Source organism: Cervus elaphus, chromosome 12, assembly GCF_910594005.1.
Source record: "Cervus elaphus chromosome 12, mCerEla1.1, whole genome shotgun sequence".
In the NCBI taxonomy this organism is placed as follows: Eukaryota; Metazoa; Chordata; class Mammalia; order Artiodactyla; family Cervidae; genus Cervus; species Cervus elaphus.
The window spans coordinates 12,874,591-12,898,266 of NC_057826.1; the positions used below are offsets into that span (position 1 = coordinate 12,874,591).

At 42.8% G+C, this 23,676-nt stretch overlaps 1 protein-coding gene across 12 annotated transcripts in view; it reads right to left on the reverse strand.

The window, feature by feature from the left end:
- The window catches only part of NRXN3 (neurexin 3), a 1,774,776-nt gene that overhangs the window by 1,178,526 nt on the left and 572,574 nt on the right, over positions 1–23,676 (reverse strand). For all 12 annotated transcript variants that reach the window (XM_043920656.1, XM_043920646.1, XM_043920650.1 and 9 more), the window contains one exon: positions 19,994–20,377. In XM_043920656.1, coding sequence (XP_043776591.1) covers positions 19,994–20,377 — 384 coding nt within the window. The remainder of the gene's footprint in view (positions 1–19,993; positions 20,378–23,676) is intronic.

A 23,676-nucleotide genomic window follows, 5' to 3' on the forward strand; every position in this document is an offset into this window, starting at 1 on the left:
ACTATATTAAAACGGTCTTAATGACCCAGATAACCACAATGGTGTGGTCACTCACTTAGAGCCAGACATCCTGGAGTGTGAAGTCAAGAGGACCTTAGGAAGCATTACTATGATCAAAGCTAGTGAACGTGATGTAATTCCAGCTGAGTTATTTCAAATCTTTAACGATGATCCTGTGAAAGTGCTGCACTCAATATGCCAGCAAATTTGGAAAACTCAGCAGTGGCCACAGGACTGGAAAAGGCCAGTTTTCATTCCAATCCCAAAGGAGGGCAATGACAAAGAATGTTCAAACTACTGGACAATCACACTCATTTCACATGCTGGCAAGGTAATGCTCAAAATCCTTCAAGATAGGCTTCAGCAGTATGTAAACTAAGAACTTCCAGATGTACAAGATGGATTTAGAAAAGGCAGAGGAACCAGAGATCAAACTGCCGATATTTGTTGGATCATAGAAAAAGCGATAAAATTCCAGAAAAACATCTACTTCTGCTTCATTGATTATGCTAAAGCCTTTGACTGTGTGGATCACAACAAACTGTGGAAAATTCTTAAAGAGATGGGAATACCGCATCACCTCACCTTTCTTCTGAGAAACCTGTATGCAGGTTAAGCAGCAACAGTTAGAACCAGACTTGGAACAACAGACCAGTTCAAAATGAGGAAAGGAGTACATCAAGGCTCTATACTGTCACCCTGCTTATTTAACTTACATGCAGAGTATATCATGAAAAATGCCAGGCTGAGTGAATCCCAAGCCGGAATCAAGATTGCCAGGAGAAACATCAACAACCTCAGACATGCAGATTATACCACTCTAATGGCAGAAAACAAAGTGGACTAAACAGCCTTTTGGTAAGGGTGAAAGAGGAGAGTGAAAAGGCTGGCTTAAAACTCAACATTCGGAAAACTAAGATCATGGCATCTGGTCCCATCACTTCATGGCAAAAGAAGGGGGAAAAGTGGAAACAGTCATCTTATTTTCTTGGGCTCAAAAGTCACTGTGGATGGTGACTGCAGTCATGCAATTAAAAGATACGTGCTCCTCAAAAGGAAAGCTATGACAAACCTAAGCACCATATTAAAAAGCAGAGACACCCCTTTGTCAATCAAGGTTCATATAGTCTATGATTTTTTCCAAATAGATGTGAGAGTTGGACCATAAAGAAGGCTGAGTGTTAAAGAATTGATGCTTTTGAACTGTGGTGTTGGAGAAGACTCTTGAGAGTCCCCTGTACTGCAAGGAGACCAAACCAGTCCATCCTAAAAGAAATCAACCTTGACTATTCATTCGAAGGACTAATGCTGAAGCTGAAGCTCCAATACTGTGGCCACCTGATGTGAAGAGCTCACTCCCTGGAAAAGATCCTGATGCTGGGAAAGAAAGAGGGCAGGAGAAGAAGGTGGCAACAGATGATGAGATGGTTGGATGGCATCACTGCCTCATGGACATGAGTATGAGCAAACTGTGGGAGACAGAGGACAGGGAAGCCTGGCATGCTGCAGTCCACGGGGTCACAAACAATCAAACACAACTTAGAGACTAAACAACAACAAAACCTGTACAGATACAAGACTTTTGCTCATCCATCTTTTCTCGTTCCACCTTTACTCTCAACATAGACTTGACTGTGGATTTCCACAGGAGGCTTTATATTACAGTAGCTGGAGAAAGTGAGTTGCTTGTGAAAGAAGTTTTGTGACAGCCTGAGAAATAAGACCAGGGGAGCAGAGAAAGTCAGCTGGAGATGAGGTGGCTGTCAGCAACAGCCTGCCACCACACGTGGTGAGAGTAGGAATGAGCCAGTCTCACATTTAAAATGGGTAACCAACAAGGACCTCCTGTATAGCACATGGGACTCTACTCAAGGTTATGTGGCAGCCTAGAATGGGAGGCAAGCTTGGGGGAAAGTGATACATGTGTATGGACGACTGAGTCCCTTTGCTATTCACCCGAAAATATCACAACATGGTTTGTTCGTTGGCTATACCCCAAAACAAAATGAAAAGTTATTATTTTTTTAAATGAGTGAGCCACTATCTTCAGACCCAGAAAGGAAAACTTCAGGAGGAGGGAGGATTCAACTAAGCAAATATCAGGGCAGTTGTCTTCCCCTTACCATGTTGCTGATGGAGATAAAAAACGTGCTAGCCTTAGCCGGTGTCAGTCGGAGACCCTGGGAGGCCATATGAAAACAATATTCAAATACCACTGGGCCCCAGCAGGAAGCTCCAGACAAGGGGCTGGCAGAGAAGATTGAAATCTGAAAGGCGCAGGGCTTTCTTTCCCTGGAGGAAAAAAAGAGAGGGGGCATGCTAATCCCACAGATTTCATAAGGTTTCTGATTTACTAGTCTCTCAGATGGCTCTGTGGGGGTTTGTCATTTTGATGAGAATGCCTTGTTGCAAAGGTTAAACATGCTAAGAAGCATGAAGTGATCTCTAAGAAAGATTATATCTCCTTGCCAGGGAGACAGCTGCCCAACAGCCCACAGAAGGGGGCCTTTAAAGAGCTGTACACCCAGGGTTTTGGCCCCAAGTCCCAGTTGCCCTTGTCACTTCAAAACTCTCTCTGTTGAGCTGGGTTTATTTGTCACATGGGGGTAATGTGGATTGCCTGATGAAAGAAGAGAAATGTACATGCCTTTTCTCTCCATATTTCTTTTCTCCAAATCAATTGCCAACATTCTAAATAAATTTAGTAACAAGAATACGACTGGAGACTAACCGAATGCTTGTGTTACAATGCATCATTCTATTGCTTAGTAATCCATGGGGACATTAGAGGGAAATATACATTTTTTTTCATTCTTGAATCGCTGAATTCTAGATTCAGAAATGGCCAGTGTGTGTATCAGCTTATCATCAGCTTATGATCTCTGAGTACAACATATACTTTGACTCCATAGAAGAGGCTCCCTCAAAACTAATGAAGCCACTATTGATATTCTCAGGGGTAAATATGGGAACTGAGGCACAGAGACAAAATAAATTACACATGTTCAGAGTAGGACCAGTATATGTAGGTGATTCCTAACTATATCCCCTTCATTGCTACCTCACTCTTTCCCACTCGTTCTAAGTCCTTCCAACTCATTTGAGATGATTGAGTAGCTCAGGGAAAACAAAACCAGGCTTCTAAGACCACACCTTTGTTCTGATCCAGTCTTTGTCACTCTTTAGCTGGGTATGATTGGTTAGTAAATCCTATCGACAGTGTCCCTTAAATATCTATTGGATGTATCCCCAAAATTCAACCTCCACTCTCCCATCACAGTTCAGACTCTTACTTCCCACCCTGAACTAACATAAATGCAAACTGAACTATTTTATACTGGTCTGTTGGCCTACTATCTCCCACATTTCATCCAACACTTGCCAGAGGGATCTGACTTTGTTGTTGTTTAGTCGCTAAGTTGTGTCCAACTCTTTTGTGACCTGATGAACTGAAGCCTGCCAGGCTCCTGTGTCCACGCAATTTCACAGACAAGAATACTGGAATGGGTTGCCATTTTCTTCTCCAGGTCTTAGGTATCTGATTGCTAAAAATGGTGTGCCCACTATAATGTAAGGTCCAAATTTTTGGGGAGAACAGAACAAGCTACTTTACAGCTGGTCTTGCCACTCCTTCAGCCACACCTTTTAAAACATCCCCTCAAATCCCTTCTCTTCACTCCCTAAGTCTTAGATTCCATCCATGAGGAAAACGTACTGTTTCCATAAGTCATCCCTGCGTATGCATTCCTTCTGCCTGGAATACTTACCCTGCCTGGTCTTCTAGGAGATTCCTGCTATACCGCCAAGCCTCAGCATGGGTGTCACCCAATCTCTGACTCTGTGCATGATATTTCTCCTTGCATTATTGATACTTTTATGAAAAATATATTGCAATCAATTCTCTTGAATCTCTAGTGATCCATGAAGTCGCTGGCACATGGTACTCAATGGATGCCTTTGAATGAATGACTTGGGGCCTTCCTTATTTTCTTCATTGAGGAAATGAGGTTGAGATTATGCAGCCTGCAGAATGGATGTGAGGGTTCAATGGCCCAGTGTATATTAAGAATACAGAGCAGTCATATATTAATGGTATCTCTCAAAAAGGTTAATTTTCTTTTCCTTTTAATTCAGACTGGAGCAAGGAAGGATTCGTCTGTCTGTGAAAAGACACATGAAGCCAGAGATGCTAAAAAAAAAAAAAAAAAAAGCTATGACAATCCCCTTGTGTTGTATTTTGAAGCACCTGTTTCTCATAATTTTGTGACATCTCAATCTATTGCATCCATAATGGGCAGATGTCTTCTGGCAGTTAAGCAGTTTTTAGCAAAGGCAGGAATAAAGGTACAAAGTGGCCATGTAAGTGACTGCCATGTTTGCATCCAACAGAATTCCAGACAGCAGCAGGCGTGTCACACTTCTGAGCGGCTGACACACGCTGCCTCAAAGTACTGACTGCACATTCTCAGGCTGCACACAGGCCTAGCTGGAGATTTTCTGAAGATCTCCAGAGTCTCCAGCCTGTCCTTCTGAGACTCCAGGAGTTTCAAGCTTCTAAAATAGCTAGAACCTTCTTTACTTACTGTCTTCTTTAGAGTAACAAAAGGATCCGTGATCAGGGGTATCTCAGATCCCAACCTGATAGAATAACACTTAAGGGTTCATGGACTCTGGGACAATTTCCTGGGATCATACAACCCTGGGCCTGTGGAAAGGGAAACTTGGAGAACAGGAAGGAAAACAAGAAAAGGCTGAATCTGAGCAGTGCTATCATCGCCACTCAAAAAATGGGCAGAAGACCTAAGACACATCTCCAAAAAAGACATACAGATGGCCAGGAAGCACATGAAAAGATGTGCAATATTGCTAATTACTTGTTGCTGTTCAGTCGTTAAATCATATGTTAATTATTAGAGAAATGCAAATGAAAACGACAATGAGGTATCACCTCACACAGTCAGAATGGCCAACAAAATGTCTACAAACGATAAAGGCTGGAGAGGTTGTGGAGAAAAGGGAACCCTCCTACACTGCTGGTGGGAATGCAAATTGGTACAGCTACCATGGAGAACAGTATGGGGGGTCTTTCAGAAACTAAAGATAGAAACTTTCAGAAACTAAAAATAGAGCTACCATATGATCCAGCACAGAGAAGGCAATGGCAACCCACTCCAGTACTCTTGCCTGGAAAATCCCATGGACAGAGGAGCCTGGTAGGCTGCAGTCCATGGGGTCACAAAGAGTCGGACACAACTGAGCGACTTCACTTTCACTTTCATGCATTGGAGAAGGAAAGGGCAACCCACCCCAGTGTTCTTGCCTGGAGAATCCCAGGGACAGGGAACCTTGGTGGGCTGCCGTTTATGGGGTCGTACAGAGTCAGACTGACTGAAGCGACTTAGCAGCAGCAGCACGATCAAGCAATTCCATTCTCAGGCACATACCTGGAGAAAAACATGGTTCAAAAGGATACATGGACCACAATGTTCACTACACCATTATTTACAGTACCCAAGACAATGCAAGCAACCTACTAGGTTGGTTAAAAAAGTAACTGTGGTTTCGGCTTCCGGTTCAAGATGGTGCAGTTAGAAGGACATGCGCTCATCTCCTCCCGTGAGAGCACCAAAACTGCAACTAGCTGAACAACCATCAACAGGAGGACACTGGAATCCACCCAAAAAAAAAAAAAAGTATCCCATGTCTAAAGGCAAAGAAGAAGCTGCAGCGAGATAGTACGAGAGGTGCAATCATGATAAAATCAAATTCCATACCCACTGTGGTAGGTGACTCACAGACTCAAGAACAAAAGTACCAAAGAAGTTCTGGCACTGTTGTGAAGGTTCCGAACTCCACATCAGACTTCCCAGCCTGGGGATCCATCAAAGGGACTGGAAATCAACAGGGAATCTGGCCTTGAGGGTCAGTGGGATTTCATTATAGGACTCCCAGAGGACTGGGGGAAACAGAGACTCCAGACTTGGAGGGGATAAACACAATTTTGCTGTCATCAAGACCCAGAGGAGAGGAGTAGTGACTCCACAGGAGACTGAATCAAAACCACCTGCTAGTGTTGGAGGGCTTCCTGTGGAGGTGTGGGTCAGCAGGGGCTAACCACAGGGAGGGGGGCACTGGAAGGTCCCCCTTGGCATAAACCCTCTTGGCATTCACCATCAACCCTACTATCGAGCCCCAGGGATGGGTATTCTTAGGCCAAACAACTACCATGGAGGGAGTACAACCCTACCCACCAGCAGATAATTGGATTAAAGCTTCACTGAACAAGGCCCTGCCCACCAGAGCAAGACCCGTTTTTTCCAGCCCTTCCCATCATGAAGTTTACACAAGGCTTTTAGCCTCATTCATCAGAGGGCAAACAGAAGAAGCAAGAAGAAGCAGTCTCACAGTGGCTAAAACAAAAATCATATTATAGAAAGTTAATCATGATGAAAAAGCCCAAAGTTCTGTCTCAGATAAAAGGACAAGATAAAACCCCAGAAAAACACCTACATGAAGTGGAGATAGGCAACCTTCCAGAAAAAGAATTCAGAATAATGATAGTGAAGATGACCCAGAACCTTGGGAAAAGAATGAAGGCAAAGATCGGGAAGATGCAAGAAATGTTTACCAAAGACCTAGAAGAACTAAAGAACAAACAAACAGAGGAATAATACACTGGAAGGAATCAACAGCAGAATTACTGAGGCAGAAGAACAGATAAATGACCTGGAGGACAGAATGGTGGAAATCACTGTTGCAGAACAGAATATTAAGAAAAGAATGAAAGGAAATGAAGACAGCCTAGGAGACCTCTGGGACAACATTAAGTGTACCAGCATTCACATTATAGCGCTCCCAAAAGGAAAAAAGAGAGAGAAAGGACCTGAGAAAATATTTTAAGAGACAATAGCTGAAAGCTTCCCAGCGATGGGAAAGGAAATAGTCAACCAAGTCCAGGAAGCACAGAAAGTCCCAAGCAGGATAAACCCAAGGAGGAACACACCAAGACACATAGTGATCAAACTGACAAAAATTACAGACAGAGACAAAATATTAAAAGCAACAGGGAAAATGACAAATAACATACAAGGGAACTCCCATCAGGTTATCAGCTGATTTCTCAACAGAAACTCTACAAGCCAGAAGGGAATGGCATGATATATTGAAAGGGAAGAAACTACAACCAAGAATATTCTACCCAGCAAGACTCTCCTTCAAATCTGATGGAGAAATCAAAAGTCTTCCAGATGAGAAAAAGTTAAGAGAATTCAAGCACCACCAAACCAGCTTTACAACAAATGCTAAAGGAACTTCTCTAGACAGGAAACACAGCGAAGAAAAAGACCTACAGAAAGTAAACCCAAAACAATTAAGAAAACGGTAATAGGATCACACATATCGATAATTATCTTAAATGTAAATGGATTAAATGCACCACCCAAAAGACACAGACTGGCTGGTGGACGAAAACATGTGCATGTATGCATTTCCATTTACCACACCATTCTGCTTGACCCCCCAAATTGTACGTAATTATTTTATATTGTTAAGTTAATCATGTTCCCATTATGGCTTGCAGTTGTAATTATCTTTTATTTTTAGTCTGGTTATTGACTGTGAAAACTGATAAACATCTTTTACTCTTGTGATTATGTAACTCTTACTCACTTAATACTATTGTATCATGATTGGTCTAGAGAAAGATAATAGAACTCTATATCACCAAAACTAGGATCTAATAGAAAAACCTGTAATCACTTTTTAAAAGCCAGATGCATATCAGAATTATCTTGAAATTCTTTGAAAAATGCAGATGCTCGAGGGAGATTCAAGAGAAAGGGGAAAAATGTATAGCTGATTCATGTTGATGTCTGGCAGAAACCAACAACATTCTGTAAAGCAATTATCCTTCAACTAAAAAAATAAATAAAATTCTCCCAATAATGAAAAAGTAAAACAACAAATGCTCAGGTATTGCTTTTTTTCTCCAGAGGTCCAGATATGTTTCTAATGAGCAGTCATGTTTAAAAACAAGTGGAATATATGATGATCTTTTATTATCTAGTATGTTTCATGTTTTCTATTTTATATTCAGTGCTTCTATTTCATTTAGTTTTTGTTCTCCAATTTCTTCATCTCTTCTTTTGTTTTTGATGTACTTTCTCAAGCCTTTATCAAGTGTAGTAGAAAAGCTTTAACATACATATATAAATATGTATGATATATATTTTAGAAAACATTAATTTTTGCCTAACTAAAAAAAACTGACATTTTGATTCTACTTGTTTGATTTAGCATAAATAGAATGCTAGATTTCTTTTTTTTTCCATTTATTTTTATTAGTTGGAGGCTAATTACTTTATAATATTGTAGTGGTTTTTGTCATACATTGACATGAATCAGCCATGGATTTACATGTAAGCAACAGAGGTTTACCGCATAGGAAACTATAGTCAATATCTTGTAATAATCTATGATGGAAATAATTTCAAAAATAATATATGTGTATTTGTATAACTGAATAACCTTGCTGTGCATCTGAAACCTTGTAAGTCAACTATACTTCAATAAAATATATACATTTTAGAAAAAAGAATTGCAGTTTCAGAGTGTGAATTTTAAATCGTACTAGGCTCAAACATATCTTTATTAATCAAAATAGGGACTATTACAATCAACACATTTTTGCCAATGAGAAATAAATTTGATTTATTCCTGTAGCATAAAAATCCATGTTTCAGGATTTTATGAACTCTTCGAAAGCATTTTCTGCCTCCTGCTGATTATAGAAGCATTTTCCCTGCAAAAAGTTGTCGAGATGCTTGAAGAAGTAGTAGTCAGCTGGCGAAAGGTCAGGTGAATATAGTGGATGAGGCAAAATTTTGTAGCCCAATTCGTTCAACATTTGAAGCACTGGTTGTGTGATGTGTGATTGGGCATTGTCATGGAGAAGAACTGGGCCCTTTCTGGCTGGCTGATCAATGCTGGTGGCAGGCACTGTAGTTTTTGATGCATTTCATACATACTTCTCAGATGTAATGGTTTCGCTAGGATTCAAAAAACTGTAGTGGATCAGAAAACTGGTGGCAGACTACCAAACAGTGTCCATGACCTTTTTTTGGTGCATATTTGGCTTTGGGAAGTGCTTTGGAGCTTCTTCTCAGTCCAGCCATTGATCTGGTCACTGTCAGATGGTGTATAAAATCCACTTTTTGTTGAAATCTGATCAAAAATGGTTCATTGTTGGGTAGAATAAGAGAGGCTGACACTTCAAAACAATGATTTTTTTTTTTTAATTTGAGGTCAGCTCATGATGCACCCACTTACCGAGCTTTTTCACCTTTCCAATCTGCTTCAAATGCTGAATGACCACAGAATGGTAGACACTGACTTCTTCAGCAGTTTGTGTAGTTGTAGAAGGATCAGCTTCAATGATCCCCTTAACTGGTCACTGTCAACTTCTGATGGCCAGCCACTGTGCCTCTCAACTTCCCATCTCCTTTGCAAAACTTCTTGAACCACCACTGCACTGCACATTCATTAGCAGTTCTTGGACCAAGAGTATTGTTGATGTTGCGAGTTGTCTCTGCTGCTTTATGACCCAATTTGAACCCAAATGAGAAAACTACTTGAATTTGTTCTTTGCCTAACATCATTTCCCTATTATAAAATAAATACAAACAGCAAGTAATGACTCATTAGTAAAAGAACATAAAGAAATACACATTAAAATGATGTATAACATAACCACATTTATTAAAGAGTGTATTCCAATATCAAAGAGCAAAGTTCAATAATGTAAAACCATATTTACTTTTGCACCAACCTAAATAAATATCCATTCACAGATGAATGGATAAAGAAGGTCTGGTACATGTACATGATGGAGATAGTATTCAGTCACTAAAAAGAATGCCATTTGCGACAACTTAGATGGACCTGGAGATTATCATACTGAGTGAAGTAAGGGCAACAAAGACAAGTATCATATGATGTAGCTTATCTGCAAAATATTTTTTTTTAATGATACAAATGAACACATTTACAAAACAGAAACAGACTCACAGAGAAGGAACTTACTGTTACCAGGGGGGAAGTGTGTGGGGTGGGCAGGGATAGATTGGGACTTTGGGATGAATATGTATCCATTGCTATATTTAAAACAGGTTAACCAACTGGGATTTACCATGTAGAACAGGGAACTCTGCTCAAAACTCTGTAATAAGCAAAGTGGGAAAAGAATTTGAAAAAGAATAGATGTATGTAGGTACATAACTGAATTGCTTTGCTGTACATCTGAAACTAATATAACATTGTTAATTAAATTGTACTCTAATATATAATAACAAATTTTTTAAGTATTAATGGATTAAAAAAGGGGGGACATGTTGGTTGATGAATTATATTTTCCATGGGGGCCTCCTTTCTCTAAAACATGTATTTACTCACTGCAAGGGGGTAAAAAATGAACTAAAAAAGAGACAGCCTTTTAGGGATCTTAAGAAATCCAAGCATCTATTAATTAATCCACCAATTAAAGCTTTTAAGTGATGGACCTGAAGTATCCAGTATGTCAAGGTACTTGTTTTCTTTGATGAATGAATCAGAGAGGTGATAACTTCATCACAGGGCTGATGTAACTACACCCAGCCTCCTCACCCAGAAAGTGCTGCAGACTGCGAAGAACAAGGACTGGCATCCCTGCCCTGCCCTTCGCTCACCTTTACCCCTCTCCTCAGGATAAGGGAAGACACTGCCAAGCTGATGACATTTGAGAATCACAGAGGTTTATAACTGAATGGGCCCTGGGAGAGCAAGAAACCCAATTGCCTCATTTTATTTTTTCAGAACAAGGAAGCCAGAGGATCCAAGTAAGAATCTCAAAGTCACAGATATAAATAAAGGGCCTCGGTGTTCCGAGAGAAATGGGGCAGAGGCTCAGTGGTACTGAAACCAGGAAAAGCAACAAGCATGTTTATGTTTGACCTTGGAGGCCAGGTCTTTGGTTCCCACATCAGTGAGTCAGTCTCAGCAGACCCCAAGATCCAGAGCTGTTTCTAAAGTACTGTATCATGTTGGACCTAATTTTCATTCTAATTGTTATCTCATTCTTTCCTATGATTATTCCTGGATCATTGTCCTTGGTGGATTGATAACAATTTGCAGATTACTCCTCCAACCCCTCCATTAGACTGTGAGCTCATGAACAACTAAAACCATGTCTTCTACAAACTTTTATCCTCACAACATAGCTCACTAAGCCTGGTAGACACAAAAGGTAAGGAATCACTATGTGAAAGTGAAAGTCACTCAGTCGTGTCCAATTCTTTGTGACCCCATGGACAATACAGTCCACAGAATTCTCCAGGCCAAAATACTGGAGTGGGTAGCCTTTCCCTTCTCCAGGGGATCTTCCCAACCCAGGGATTGCACCCAGGTCTCCCACATTGCAGGCAGATTCTTTACCAGCTGAGCCACAAAGGAAGCCCAAGAATACAGGAGTGGGTAGCCTATCCCTTCTCCAGGGGATCTTCCTGAACCAGGAATTGAACCAGGGTCTCCTGCATGCAGGTAGATTCTTTACCAACTGAGCTATCAAGGAAGCCCTCACTATGTGAATATTGTAGTTAATTCCAAAGAAGTATCACAGCTTCATTTCCTACAACTTGAGGGACCAAAAGCCACTGGAACTAGAGCTACTTAAGAATGTGTTGAACATTAAAACATTTTAACAACCTCACTTCAATACTCTATGGAAGGCACAAAATGAATTTGAGTTTTTCATAACATATGACATGCTGTACAGTTTTCCAAAGAAGAGATCAATGTAGGTTGACTTAGGATCATGTTAGTAGAGAGGGAGAGAAATGGATGGATGCAGGACGGGTTTAGATGAGATGAAAGGAAATTGCTGAGACTGAATAAGATGGGAGAAGACAAAACCAAGGGAAATGCCAAGGACAGTGGTGATGCCATTTACTGAGAAGGGAAAAACTGCAAGTAAAAACAAAAAGTCTAAGGCAGGGAGGAGGAACTTAAGATTTCTATTTTTCAGTGTTATGATTAAGATAGCTATCAGATATCCCAATGAAAACATCAAGTAGACAACTAGAGATAGAAATCTGCAGTTACAGAGAGAGTTCTAGGCTAGAGAACTTATTTGGGGATTACCGACATGTAGATAACCATGGCAACGGATGAGGATACAAAGGGCAATGTACAGATCAGGAGGAGACCCAGGATAGAGAACTGTGACCCTCCCTCCCATATTTAATAACTTTGTGGTATGTGTGTAACGCAGTGCTGGAACTGTGGGAAACAGAAATACCCAATGCACTCTTTTTCCTTCAATGGCCTTATAATACAACCTCTTTCATGTATAAGAAAAGGAAAGCCTACTCAATGTAATGGGAAGTACAGAGGGTTAGGCGTCAAGAACCATGAATTTTAACCATTCTACAGCTGCCCCTTGAGAAATCTGTATGCAGGTCAGGAAGCAACAGTTAGAACTGGACGTGGAACAACAGACTGGTTCCAGTTTGGGAAAGGAGTACATCAAGGCTGTATATTGTCACGCTGCTTATTTAACTTATGTACAGATTACATCATGAGAAATGCTGGGCTGGATGAAGCACAAGCTGGAATCAAGAGTGCTGGGAGAAATATCAATAAACTCAGATATGCAGATGACACCACCCTTATGACAGAAAGCAAATAAGAACTAAAGAGCCTCTTGATAAATGTGAAAGAGGAGAGTGAAAAAGTTGGTTTAAAATTCAACATTCAGAAAACTAAGATCATGGCATCTGTTCCCATCACTTCATGGCAAATAGATGGGGAAACAGTGGAAACAGTGAGAGACTTTATTCTTTGGGGCTCCAAAATCACTGCAGATGGTGACTGCAGCATGAAATTAAAAGACACTTGCTCCTTGGAAGGAAAGCTATGACCAACCTAGACAGCATGTTAAAAAGCAGACATTACTTTGCCAACAAAGGTCCATCTAGTCAAGGCTATGGTTTTTCCAGTAGTCATGTATGGATGTGAGAGTTGGACTACAAAGAAAGCTGAGCGCCAAAGAAGTGATGCTTCTGAACTATGGTGTTGGAGAAGACTCTTGAGAGTCCTTTGGACTGCAAGGAGATCCAACCAGTCCATCCTAAAAGAAATCAGTCCTGAATATTCACTGGAAAGAGTGATGCTAAAGCTGAAACTTCAATACTTTGGCCATCTGATTCAAAGAACTGACTCATTTGAAAAGACCCTGATGCTGGGAAAGATTGAAGACAGGAGGAGAAGGGGATGACAAGAGGATGAGATGGTTGGATAGCATCACTGACTCAATGGACATGAGTTTGAGTAAACTGGGAGTTGGAGATGGACAGGGAGGCCTGGCACGCTGCAGTCCATGTGGTTGCAAAGAATCGGATATGACTGAGCGATTGAACTGAACTGAACAGCTACCCAAGTTAAAATGACTAACTTCGCAGGGTTTCTAATTCCTCACTTGCAGAAACAAGGACTAGCTGAATCTGCCAGCTCTATTTCCTGATGTCCTGATTTCCATGTGGCATCCAAATGACACACTCTAGCCTCCTCCTAAAGGTAGGGTCTCACCCTCCCCAAGAAGGATGTGCCACTCACTGCTGCTCCAGGAGCACACAAAAGACATCAGAGGGGATGGCTAAAAGCAAAGTCCCCAAGAGGCTGCTGCCTGCAAGCTTTTCCTGTTGGAACAGGGTCATCTGAGAGAACACAAAATTATCTGCATTCTTGGTTTTCAGCTGGAGTTTATGTCAGATCACTGGAATCCCGGGGACCAGTGAGAAGATAAGATTTACCCTATCACATTTTCTTGGTTCTACAAATTAATATTCTCAAAGGCATCCAATTTCCATGACCCTAGGAGATATCAGACAGAAGTAGTCCAGGTGGGTGGGCATCTATAACACCACAGGGTACCTTAAGCTTTACCATGAAAGGCCACCAAGAAAGCGGTTCAGTAAGATTACATACTTACACATTAGGTGATCATTCTTATCTACTCTAGGTGACTGTCCACCTGGACAAAGCTGACTGGTAGAACAGACAGATGAGCTAAACTTGGCCAATCAGGTTCTTTTTGAAAAATGTCAATTGTGCATAAAATTCTCCAGATCCTGTAGGTCAAGAGAGATGCATCACTTTAATTGCAGTGCCTTGGGGTCCCCAGAGCTGCTCTGCTTCTTTTACAAGACATAGGTTGTGAGATCATCATTTGATCAATAACTCTCTAGGTAGTCATGTATGACAAACCTAGACAGCATATTAAAAAGCAGAAGCATTACTTTGCCAACAAAGGTCCGTCTAGTCAAAGCTACGGTTTTTCCAGTAGTCAAGTATGGATGTCAGAGTTGAACGATATCGAAGGCTGAGCACCAAAGAATTGATGCTTTTGAACTGTGGTGTTAGAGAAGACTCTTGAGAGTCCCTTTAACTGCAAGGAGATCAAACCAGTCAACTCTAAAGGAAATCAATGCTGAATATTTCTTGGAAGGACTGATGCTGAAGCGCCAATCATTTGGCCACCTAATGCAAAGAACTGACTCATTAGAAAAGACCCTGATTCTGGGAAAGATTGAAGGCAGGAGGAGAAGGGGACAATAGAGGATGAGATGGTTGGAGGGCATCACTGACTCAATGGACATGAGTTTGAGCAAGCTCTCTGGGTGATGGTGAAGGACAGGCAAGCCTAGTGCATTGCAGTCCATGGGGTCACAAAGAGTCAGACCTGACTGAGCGACTGAACCACAAATCATAGGGTAGTCTCATTCCTTGACTCTGTTCAGTTCAGTTCAGTCTCTGTGACCCCGTGGACTGCAGCATGCTGGGCCTCCCTGTCCATCACCAACTGCCCGAGTTTCCTGTTAGCTGCTGTCAGTTCTGAAGCCTGCAACCAAGAGAATCTTATCTAGTAAGTATCAGTCTCCCCATTTTACAGATAAGGAAACAGACTTGGGAAAAACAAGAAACACGTTGTACACTTCCTAGCTATTGACAGAACCAACTTTAGGAAGCAAGTCCATCTGATTCTAAAATTCCTGCATTAACCACCATGTCACCCCAAGTCTAAGTGCTGGAGTGTAGGTTATTTCCGTCATAGAAATGAGCTTGTGCTGAGCCCTGCTTTATTTCTTGCTAAATAAATGATGGCATGCATTCAGAAAAAGCCATCTAGGGAAGGGGATAGAATCTGCAGCAGCCTCAGACTGAAGTTTGATGGTCCACAAATAAATTCACAACCTTGCCTATGGACACTTGGTCCCCACTAATTAAACTACAGTTTGGCTACACTGACAAGGAGAAGATGCCTATGTTGTCCCGAGTCAACTGATCATCCAACAATAGATAAGATAGACTGTTTCCTCTGTATAGTAGGACTTTTAAAATGGCAAGCAGTCTTCCAGCAGATGCATTTCAATCAAACAAATAGGCATTAAATAGCTACAGCAGGCCTTAGCTTTTTAGGTCATGGACAGGTCTCCCACAACACTATGATTAACAAGAACAAACCAGAACAGCCATAGTTGAACAACCTGGGATGGGTGAATCTATCTACATCTCCTTAGAGTAGTATCAGATCATGGTGAAAAAAAAAAAAACAAACTAAATGCAACATGAAGCCAATTGTTATATGTCAAAATTTAGAGTTGCTGACCCTCATATGTAGTAGAAGCACTCTTGCGAGGGTATAAACAAGAGTCATCCACTTTTACTACCAGAGGAAGATACTCATGCAAATTAACTTTAGTCTTATGGGCTTCCCAGGTGACTCAGATGGTAAAGAATCTGCCTGCAATGCAGGAGACCCGGGTTGGATCTCCTGGAGACTCTGGGAAGATCACCTTGAGAAAGGAATGGCTGACCACTCCAGCATTCTTGTCTGAAGAATTCCATGGAGAGAGGAGCCTGGCGGGTTACAGTCCATGGGGTCACAAAGAGTTGGAAACGACTGTGTGACTAACACTTCCATGTACTCATATAGTTCCTAGTTCCCTTGTCCTTATTCCCTTGTCTCTGGCTGACAACTTTAACCTGGGAGTTGTATCCAAGACGGATGTGCTTGCTCACTTTGCTTGAGTTCCTGGTCACTTGGTGTCTTCCCAGAGCCATCCCTAACTCTGCTTTTTCTCTGAACACTGGATTTCAGCATCCCGCCTATGCTTTCTCCATTTGATATAAATAAGTGCCTCTTTCAACCACCATATCTGTTGTGTGGCCAATGGCACCAAGGAACTGACACTGCTCTGAAGCCCAAACACAGAACAGAGTTGGGCTTAGATGGGACACACTGCCTTAGGGATCGTCTTAGTCTTCTCAAATTTGGTACAAATGATTTTCAGGCTTAGTACTACTTCTAGAAAAAAAAAAATTAGAGAACTGAAAATTGAGTGAACACATTGATGGTGTTATGGTGGGTGGGGCAGCACTCCTTGCCAAAGAGGATGACGGTCTTGCATAAAGAATATTAACACTCACCCTTTACCACTCTTCAGAAGTGCCTATAATGGACCTTGAGGGTCAGAGAGAGAGACAAGCCCTAGTTTTGTTATTAAGAGGAGATTAAAAAAAAAAGAAGTAACCTCAGGTCCCCCTTTCCCAACCGCTCACCCAGATAGGTGTGGCCTCTCTCATCTGTCTGCCCTTCTGATCCCCTAAGACATCAGGCCTGATATCTTCCACACATTAGCACACTCCCCACCTTTCTCTCTCCCCAAAGACTATACACCCTGTAAACAAAATCAGGGGTTATGTCAGTTTCTTTTTCCCCTTCATTCCCAGCATCTAACGCAGTGCCTGGAACGAATTCAGGTTTCAACAAATGTCTGCTGCATGTATGAACAAGTGAATACAAGAGACTCAAAAGCATCTCCGCTGACAAATCAGTTTCAATAAAGAAAAACAATGTCACAGGCAAACTATTTTCTTTGCCAGCAAAGTAGAGTCCCATCATCTTTATGCTCCACTGACTCATTCTGAACACGGTGTCGGGAACAATACAGGGCCAGAGAACAATTAGCCGGGGAACAAAATAATCAGTGGACCCGTCTGGGATTTGAGCGACATATAGATCAAATGTCTTTAATTTGCTAGCTCCTTCTCATTTGGCCACAATGGATGATTTTTGGCTACACTGTACCAGGAATAATTGTCCCTCACATATCCCCAATCAGCTGCCGTTTAATGACTAGTCAAAAGTGACAACATAAAAGGTGCAATGACTTTCATTGTATTTGGCAAACCTTGGACCAACCTCCACTGATCTGCCCGTGGAAAGGTGATCCCGGGGACACCTTGCCCAGCTGTCTCCAGTCACTGCTGCCTGTCTTCAGTAATCACAAGGCCCTTGAGTTGGCAAGAGTTGTCTGAAGGGACCTTGGGTTCTTACACTACCTTCCTTGATGGTGGACCATCCACAATATCCTGACTTCTATCCAAATGGTCTCATGTATAACAGCAGTCAAATGACCTTTCTGTCTCCCCAAACCAGCAACTGAGATCATCTACCCAAAAAAGAGATTTGGAAAGCGTTCAGGAGCTCGACAGACTGGCCAGCCAAATGAGGCCCACTTCTGTTCCAGATGGCTGCCACCTCATCTCAGCTCATGTTCTGGGGTCGCTGCTCTGAAAATTCAGTGAATCTGGATTTAACTTCCATGAGCCCCAAGACAGCTCCTTTTCCTTTATTCCAATATCCTGTGTCCTCTTTTTTGGTCCAGCTGTAGTGAAGGTTTGCAGTTCTCTTGAAACGCATGTTAGCCAGCTATATGGTTGAGCTCAAAAATGAGTCCTTGAAAACCCTTGACTGGTTACCCAAGCCTGTTCCAGGATCCCGTCTCATCACCAGACTTCTGAAACTTGAACAAGTCTGGCCACTGGTATACTTAAGAGATGAGACCCTGTATGTCCCTAACCAGGAAAGTCTTCTTTGAATTTCCATGTTCTCCTAGTAGTCTAGCCCATTCTGCTGTCCTGAATCATCTATACAAGAAGCAAACATCTATGCTTCCTGTATAGATGTCTCAACTCCTCAGCTAAATAAATGATAAGTTTCTGGGGGCAGAACTTATGTCTACTCCAGACACAGTATTTTCGAAGCTCTAGAGCTATGCCCTCAGCAAAAATTTGTTAACTGTTTAAAGTATCCTTTCATATAAAATCTAGGTAGACAATTCATAGACAGTCAGTTGAATTGTGTGTCCTTGGCATGTAAAACAATTGACCAAGCTGCAATCTGGATATGGCTTATAGACTGGCATCTCTGTATCTTGATGTTATCTCTTTGCTTAACTTTATCTCCGCCTTTTACCCAAACTGTAAATTCAGTGCAAATGTAAGAAGTTAAAGTGGTAGATGGCCTCTTCTAAAGGGTCAGCCCCCACTGTTTATTCCCCAACACTTCAGTCACCTGTCACATCCTTCCCCCCACCCTCACTCCCCACTCCATTTAGTTGTGGACTTTGTTTGGTTCCTCAACTGTGCCATGGTCTCTTACCTCTTGGCACACAACGTCCTTCCAATCTAAGACACGTGGTTTTCTCCCACCTTGTTGCCAAGCTAGCTATCTCTCATATTTCAAGTCTCAACCTACATATTTCTTTCTTGCAGAAGCTTTCTATGAATCCCTATAGTATGTTGGATCCCCCTGAAAAGGAATCCCAGACTTTTCTGTACTTTCCCGTTAATGATGTCAATGACAATAATTATGACCATAACAATCACTGACATTGACTATATGCTTTCCATAGTGCAGGAATCTATTGACTCATTTAATCATGATTAATAGCAGGTAGGAAGCTTCCCTTGTGGCTCAGCTGGTAAAGAATCCGCCCACACTGTGGGATACCTGGGTTTGACCCCTGGGTTGGGAAGATCCCCTGGAGAAGGGAAGGGGCAACCCACTGCAGCATTCTGGCCTGGAGAATTCCACGGACTATATAGTTCATGGGGTCACAAGGAGTGGGACACGACTGAGCAACTTTCACTTCACTTCACTTAGCAGGTAAAGAAAGTGAAAGTGAAAGTCGCTCAGTCATGTCCCACTCCTTGTGACTCCAAGAACTATACAGTTTGTGGAATTCTCCAGGCCAGAATATGGAGGGGGTATCCTTTCCCTTCTCCAGGGGACCTTCCCAACCCAGGGGTCAAACCCAGGTCTCCCGCATTGCAGGCAGATTCTTTACCAGCTGAGCCACAAGGGAAGCCCAAGAATACTGGAGTGGGTAGCCTATCCCTTCTCCAGGGGATCTTCCCAACCCAGGAATTGAACTGGGGTCTCTGGCATTGCAGGTGGATTCTTTACCAATTGAGCTATGAGGAAAGGAACCTGATTATCTCCATTTTAAAGAAGAGGAAATCAAGTCTCAAAGATATTATCTTGAGTTCATATCACTCTACGAAGGCCACATTTCTCACCCAGTCTCGCCCCAGAATTCATGTTTTTAACCAACACACCATTGCCTCATAAAACCCCACATGTACGTGATTATTTATTTAACAGCTAACTATTTCACTAGGCAGCAAGTTCCAAAGAACAGGGCTGGGGCTGTTTTATTCTACAGTGTATTTCCAAAGCCTAATTTGAGAGCTAGCCCAGAGAAAGCACCCAAAAAGCATGAGTTCAAGGAACAAATGAAACAGCCAGTTGGTGAGCCCAGCCAGAATCCCCCAAGAAAAAGTATTGGCCTTCTCAAAGAGATGTCAAACACTCCATCAAAAAAGCATCATGACCAAGCTCCTATTTATGCTGGTTTCCCTCTCTACGATCCAATCCTAGCCAAACCTAGCCAAACATCCAGACCTAGAAAGGGTGTCACCTGGAAAGCAGTGAACCCAAGAAAATTCTCCTGCAGAAGCACGCACGCACAGGAGGTCCCAAAAAAGTGTCCGCGATAGCAAAGGAAGCCCAGGCACGTCTCCGCACTCTCACCCAGCGCATCACCGCGCGACTCACCCCGCTCGCAGGTCCGTCCCCAGTAGCCGGTGCCCGTGCAGTCGCAGATGAAGCGGTTCCAGCCATCCTTGCACACCGCGTTGTTCTTGCAGGGGTAGCTGTCGCACTGCTTGGCGCTCATCCGGGAGCAGGAGGACTTCACGCCCGCGGCATTCTGCATCTCCGCCAGCTGCCGGATGTTCTTGCTGCGCCCGTCGATGAACAGGTCGCGGATGCAGCCCACGTAGCCGTAGTTGAGCATGGCGGTCCACAGCTCCGTGGGGAGGATGAGGCCAGCGCGGTTCTCCGGCAGCCCGCCCAGGTACATGTCCCCCTCCAGGTCGAGGATCTCGCTCTCCCCGCTGGCGGTGAACGGCGTGCGCCTGCTGTTCACTGATATGGTACCTGGGATGGGAGAATGGAGACAAAGAGTGAGCTCACAGCCCTCCCGGCATCCCAGGTGAGCCTGCCAGTTGATGAACCAAATGAAAGGAACCTAGCGGGTGAAATGGGAGACCAGTGTGGCCCAGCCAGGAGAGAACCATGTGAGTGGGGAATGAAACGCCACAAAATGGTAAAAAAGGACAGTGCAGGCCATTTGGTTTTGGTCCCTGCCAGCTAAGACAGCTGAGCCCAGAGGGGGACCCAGGACAATCCCAGTGGCCAGAACCTAAAACAGTATCTTTTTTTTACCCTACCTAAAAGCCTTGGCTGAAAGGTTGCATGCCATATAGGCGGACAGCAGCACCATCCTTTCCTGTGTTTAAATCCTAGCTCTGCCACCTACTAGTCAGATAACCCTGAAGAAGTGACTTCACTTTTCTAAGTCCTCAATTTCCTCATCTGTAAAATGGGAAAGGAACTGTCCCACCTCACAGGTTGGCGTGATGGCTGCATGCATGCATGCTAAGTCGCTTCAGTCACTTCCAACTCTGCACCCTATGGACTGCAGGCAGATGAGCTCATATATGTAAGGTGCTTCTTACTCTGGACCTAGGACAGAGTCTATAAGTCCCGCCTGAGTCTTCACCACTGGCTCACCATTGCAAGAGGATGGAGCCTGCTTTTCCGTCTCTCTCTCCTCTCTCCCCATGAGCTGATTCCTCTGTACTTGTCTTAGGTACCCGACCAGCCAGTACGTATTTTCAATACTCATTGCTTTTGATAAATTTTAACTGGAACGTGTTTCTTCGTGTGTTCACTTAACAAATATATATTGGAACCTGTTCTATGTCTAGTATAGTTCCAAGCACAGACATGAACTTGACAGGCACGGCCCTGCTCTCATGAAGCTGATATTCCAGAGCAGGGGAAGAGAAAATAAACAAGTCACTGAATAAACAAAAGAGACAGACAAATGGCAATTGGGAGGAAGGCAGTTAATTGTTTGCAGCAGCCCCAGCAGACAGGTTCTGCTTTCAAGTGTACAGTTGGTAAAGGCTTCTCTAAGTACGTGACAGGTAAGCTGAAACCAGAACGCTGAGAAGGATCCAGGCATGCCAAGTCCAGGGGGAAGAGGAATGTGTCTGGCACCGGGAATGACACTTACAAAGGCCCTGGGGTAGGCAGGAGTGTGACTAGAGTTGAGGATGCCAGAGGAAGTCAACAAGAGATGAGATCAGGGCTGGACAGGGCACACGAGATCACAGATGGAAGCCTGAGCCTGACCTGGGAACTCAGGAACGGGAGTTCCAGTCTTAAATGGCTTCCTAACCCTGTACCAGTCCCTGAACCCAGTTACAGATCAATGTCCTAAACTGCAAAATAAAACTGATATCTGAACATCATGCCAAAACTTCCAAAAATTTAGTCTTCTCAAAGTCCTTTATTGGTACCAGGATAACAGGGCCACCCGTCAGCCAGCTTTCCCTCATCTGCGTCTCAGTTCCCTCAGCTATGACAGAGGACAGCCTGAAGAGCCTGGGAGATCAAATGAGATCAAGACAGTGAAGCACACTCTAAATCACGAAGTCTGCCCAGAAGTGGAAAGCAGAAAGAGAACCAGAGGGCACCGGGCAGCTCAGTCAGGCCTGCTCCCCCAATGCTCCCCTGCAAATTTTCTCCTGGAGAAGCCAGCTTTGCCTTTTTGCTTTTAAATCTTTTAGAAAACCTACATAACAATAAGACTGTCCCGGCCACCATTTTTAGTACTTTCTGTGATTTTCTGCACTCAAGCTTCAGAATAATCTCGAGGCTGATGTTCATATTCCCCTGTTTTACAAATGAAGAAAGGGACGCCAAGCCTCAACATCTCTCCTGCACACTTTGCTTTCTTAACTCACCACATTCCACAGAGATAATCTGATCACCAACTAACAGTCAGGAACTTCTATTGCCCAGTGAAGAACAGCACCTGGAACCGATTTAAATAGTGGAGCCTTAAGCAATCCCTTCTGAGCAAAACCCTCCTCTAAGTGTGTGACCACATCTGTTTTGAGAGTCAGTCCTCCAGTTGGGGAATGAAAATAAAAGGTTCCCAAGATCACCTCTCAGTCATATTCTTGAGGATGAGCAGCAGGCACCACAAATAGATACATTTAACTTTTTATAGGGATTTCCAGAAGGCTCAGTGGTAAAGAATCTGCCGGCCAATGCAGGAAACACAAGAGATGCAGGTTCGATCCCTGGGTCAGAAATATCCTCTGGAGTAGGAAATGGCAACCCACTTCAGTATTCTTGCCTAAAGAATCCCATGGACAGAAGAGCCTTGCAGGCTGAAGTCCACAGGGTCACAGAAAAGTCAGATATGACTTAAGTGACTAAACAACAACAACAAAGTTTTTATAACTATTCGTTTTAGTATAGGTCTGTTCAAACTACTGCACAATTGCACTCATCTCACATGCTAGCAAAATAATGCTCAAAATTCTCCAAGCCAGTCTTCCTCAAGTGAACCAAGAACTTCCAGATGTTCAAGCTGGATTTAGAAAAGGCAGAGGAGCCAGAGATCAAATTGCCAACATCCGTAGGATCATCAAAAAAGCAAGAGAGCTCCAGAAAAACATCTATTTCTGCTTTATTGACTATGCCAAAGCCTTTGATGGTGTGGATCACAACAAACTGTGGAAAATTCTGGAAGAGATGGGAATTCCTGACCACCTAACCTGCCTCTTGAGAAATCTGTATGCATGTCAAGAAGCAACAGATAGAACTGGACATGGAACAACAGACTGGTTCCAAATAGGGAAAAGAGTACGTCAAGGCTGTAAATTGTCACCCTGCTTATTTAACTTATATGCAGAGTACATTATGAGAAACGCTGGACTGGATGAAGCACAAGCTGGAATCAAGATTACTGGGAGAAATATCAATAACCTCAGATATGCAGATGACACCACCCTTATGGCAGAAAGTGAAGAACAACTAAAGAGCCTCTTAGTGAAAGTGAAAGAGGAGAGTGAAAAAGTTGGCTTAAAGCTCAACATTCAGAAAACTAAGATCATGGCATCTGGTCCCATCACTTCATGGCAAATAGATGGGGAAACAGTGGAAACAGTGGCTGACTTGATTTTTCTGGGTTCCAAAATCACTGCAGATGGTGACTGCAGCCATGAAATTAAAAGACACTTGCTCCTTGGAAGAAAAACTATGACCAACCTAGACAGCATATTAAAAAGCAGAGATGTTACTTTGCCAACAAAGGTTCATCCAGTCAAAGCTACAGTGTTTCCAGTAGTTATATATGGATGTGAGAGTTGGACCAT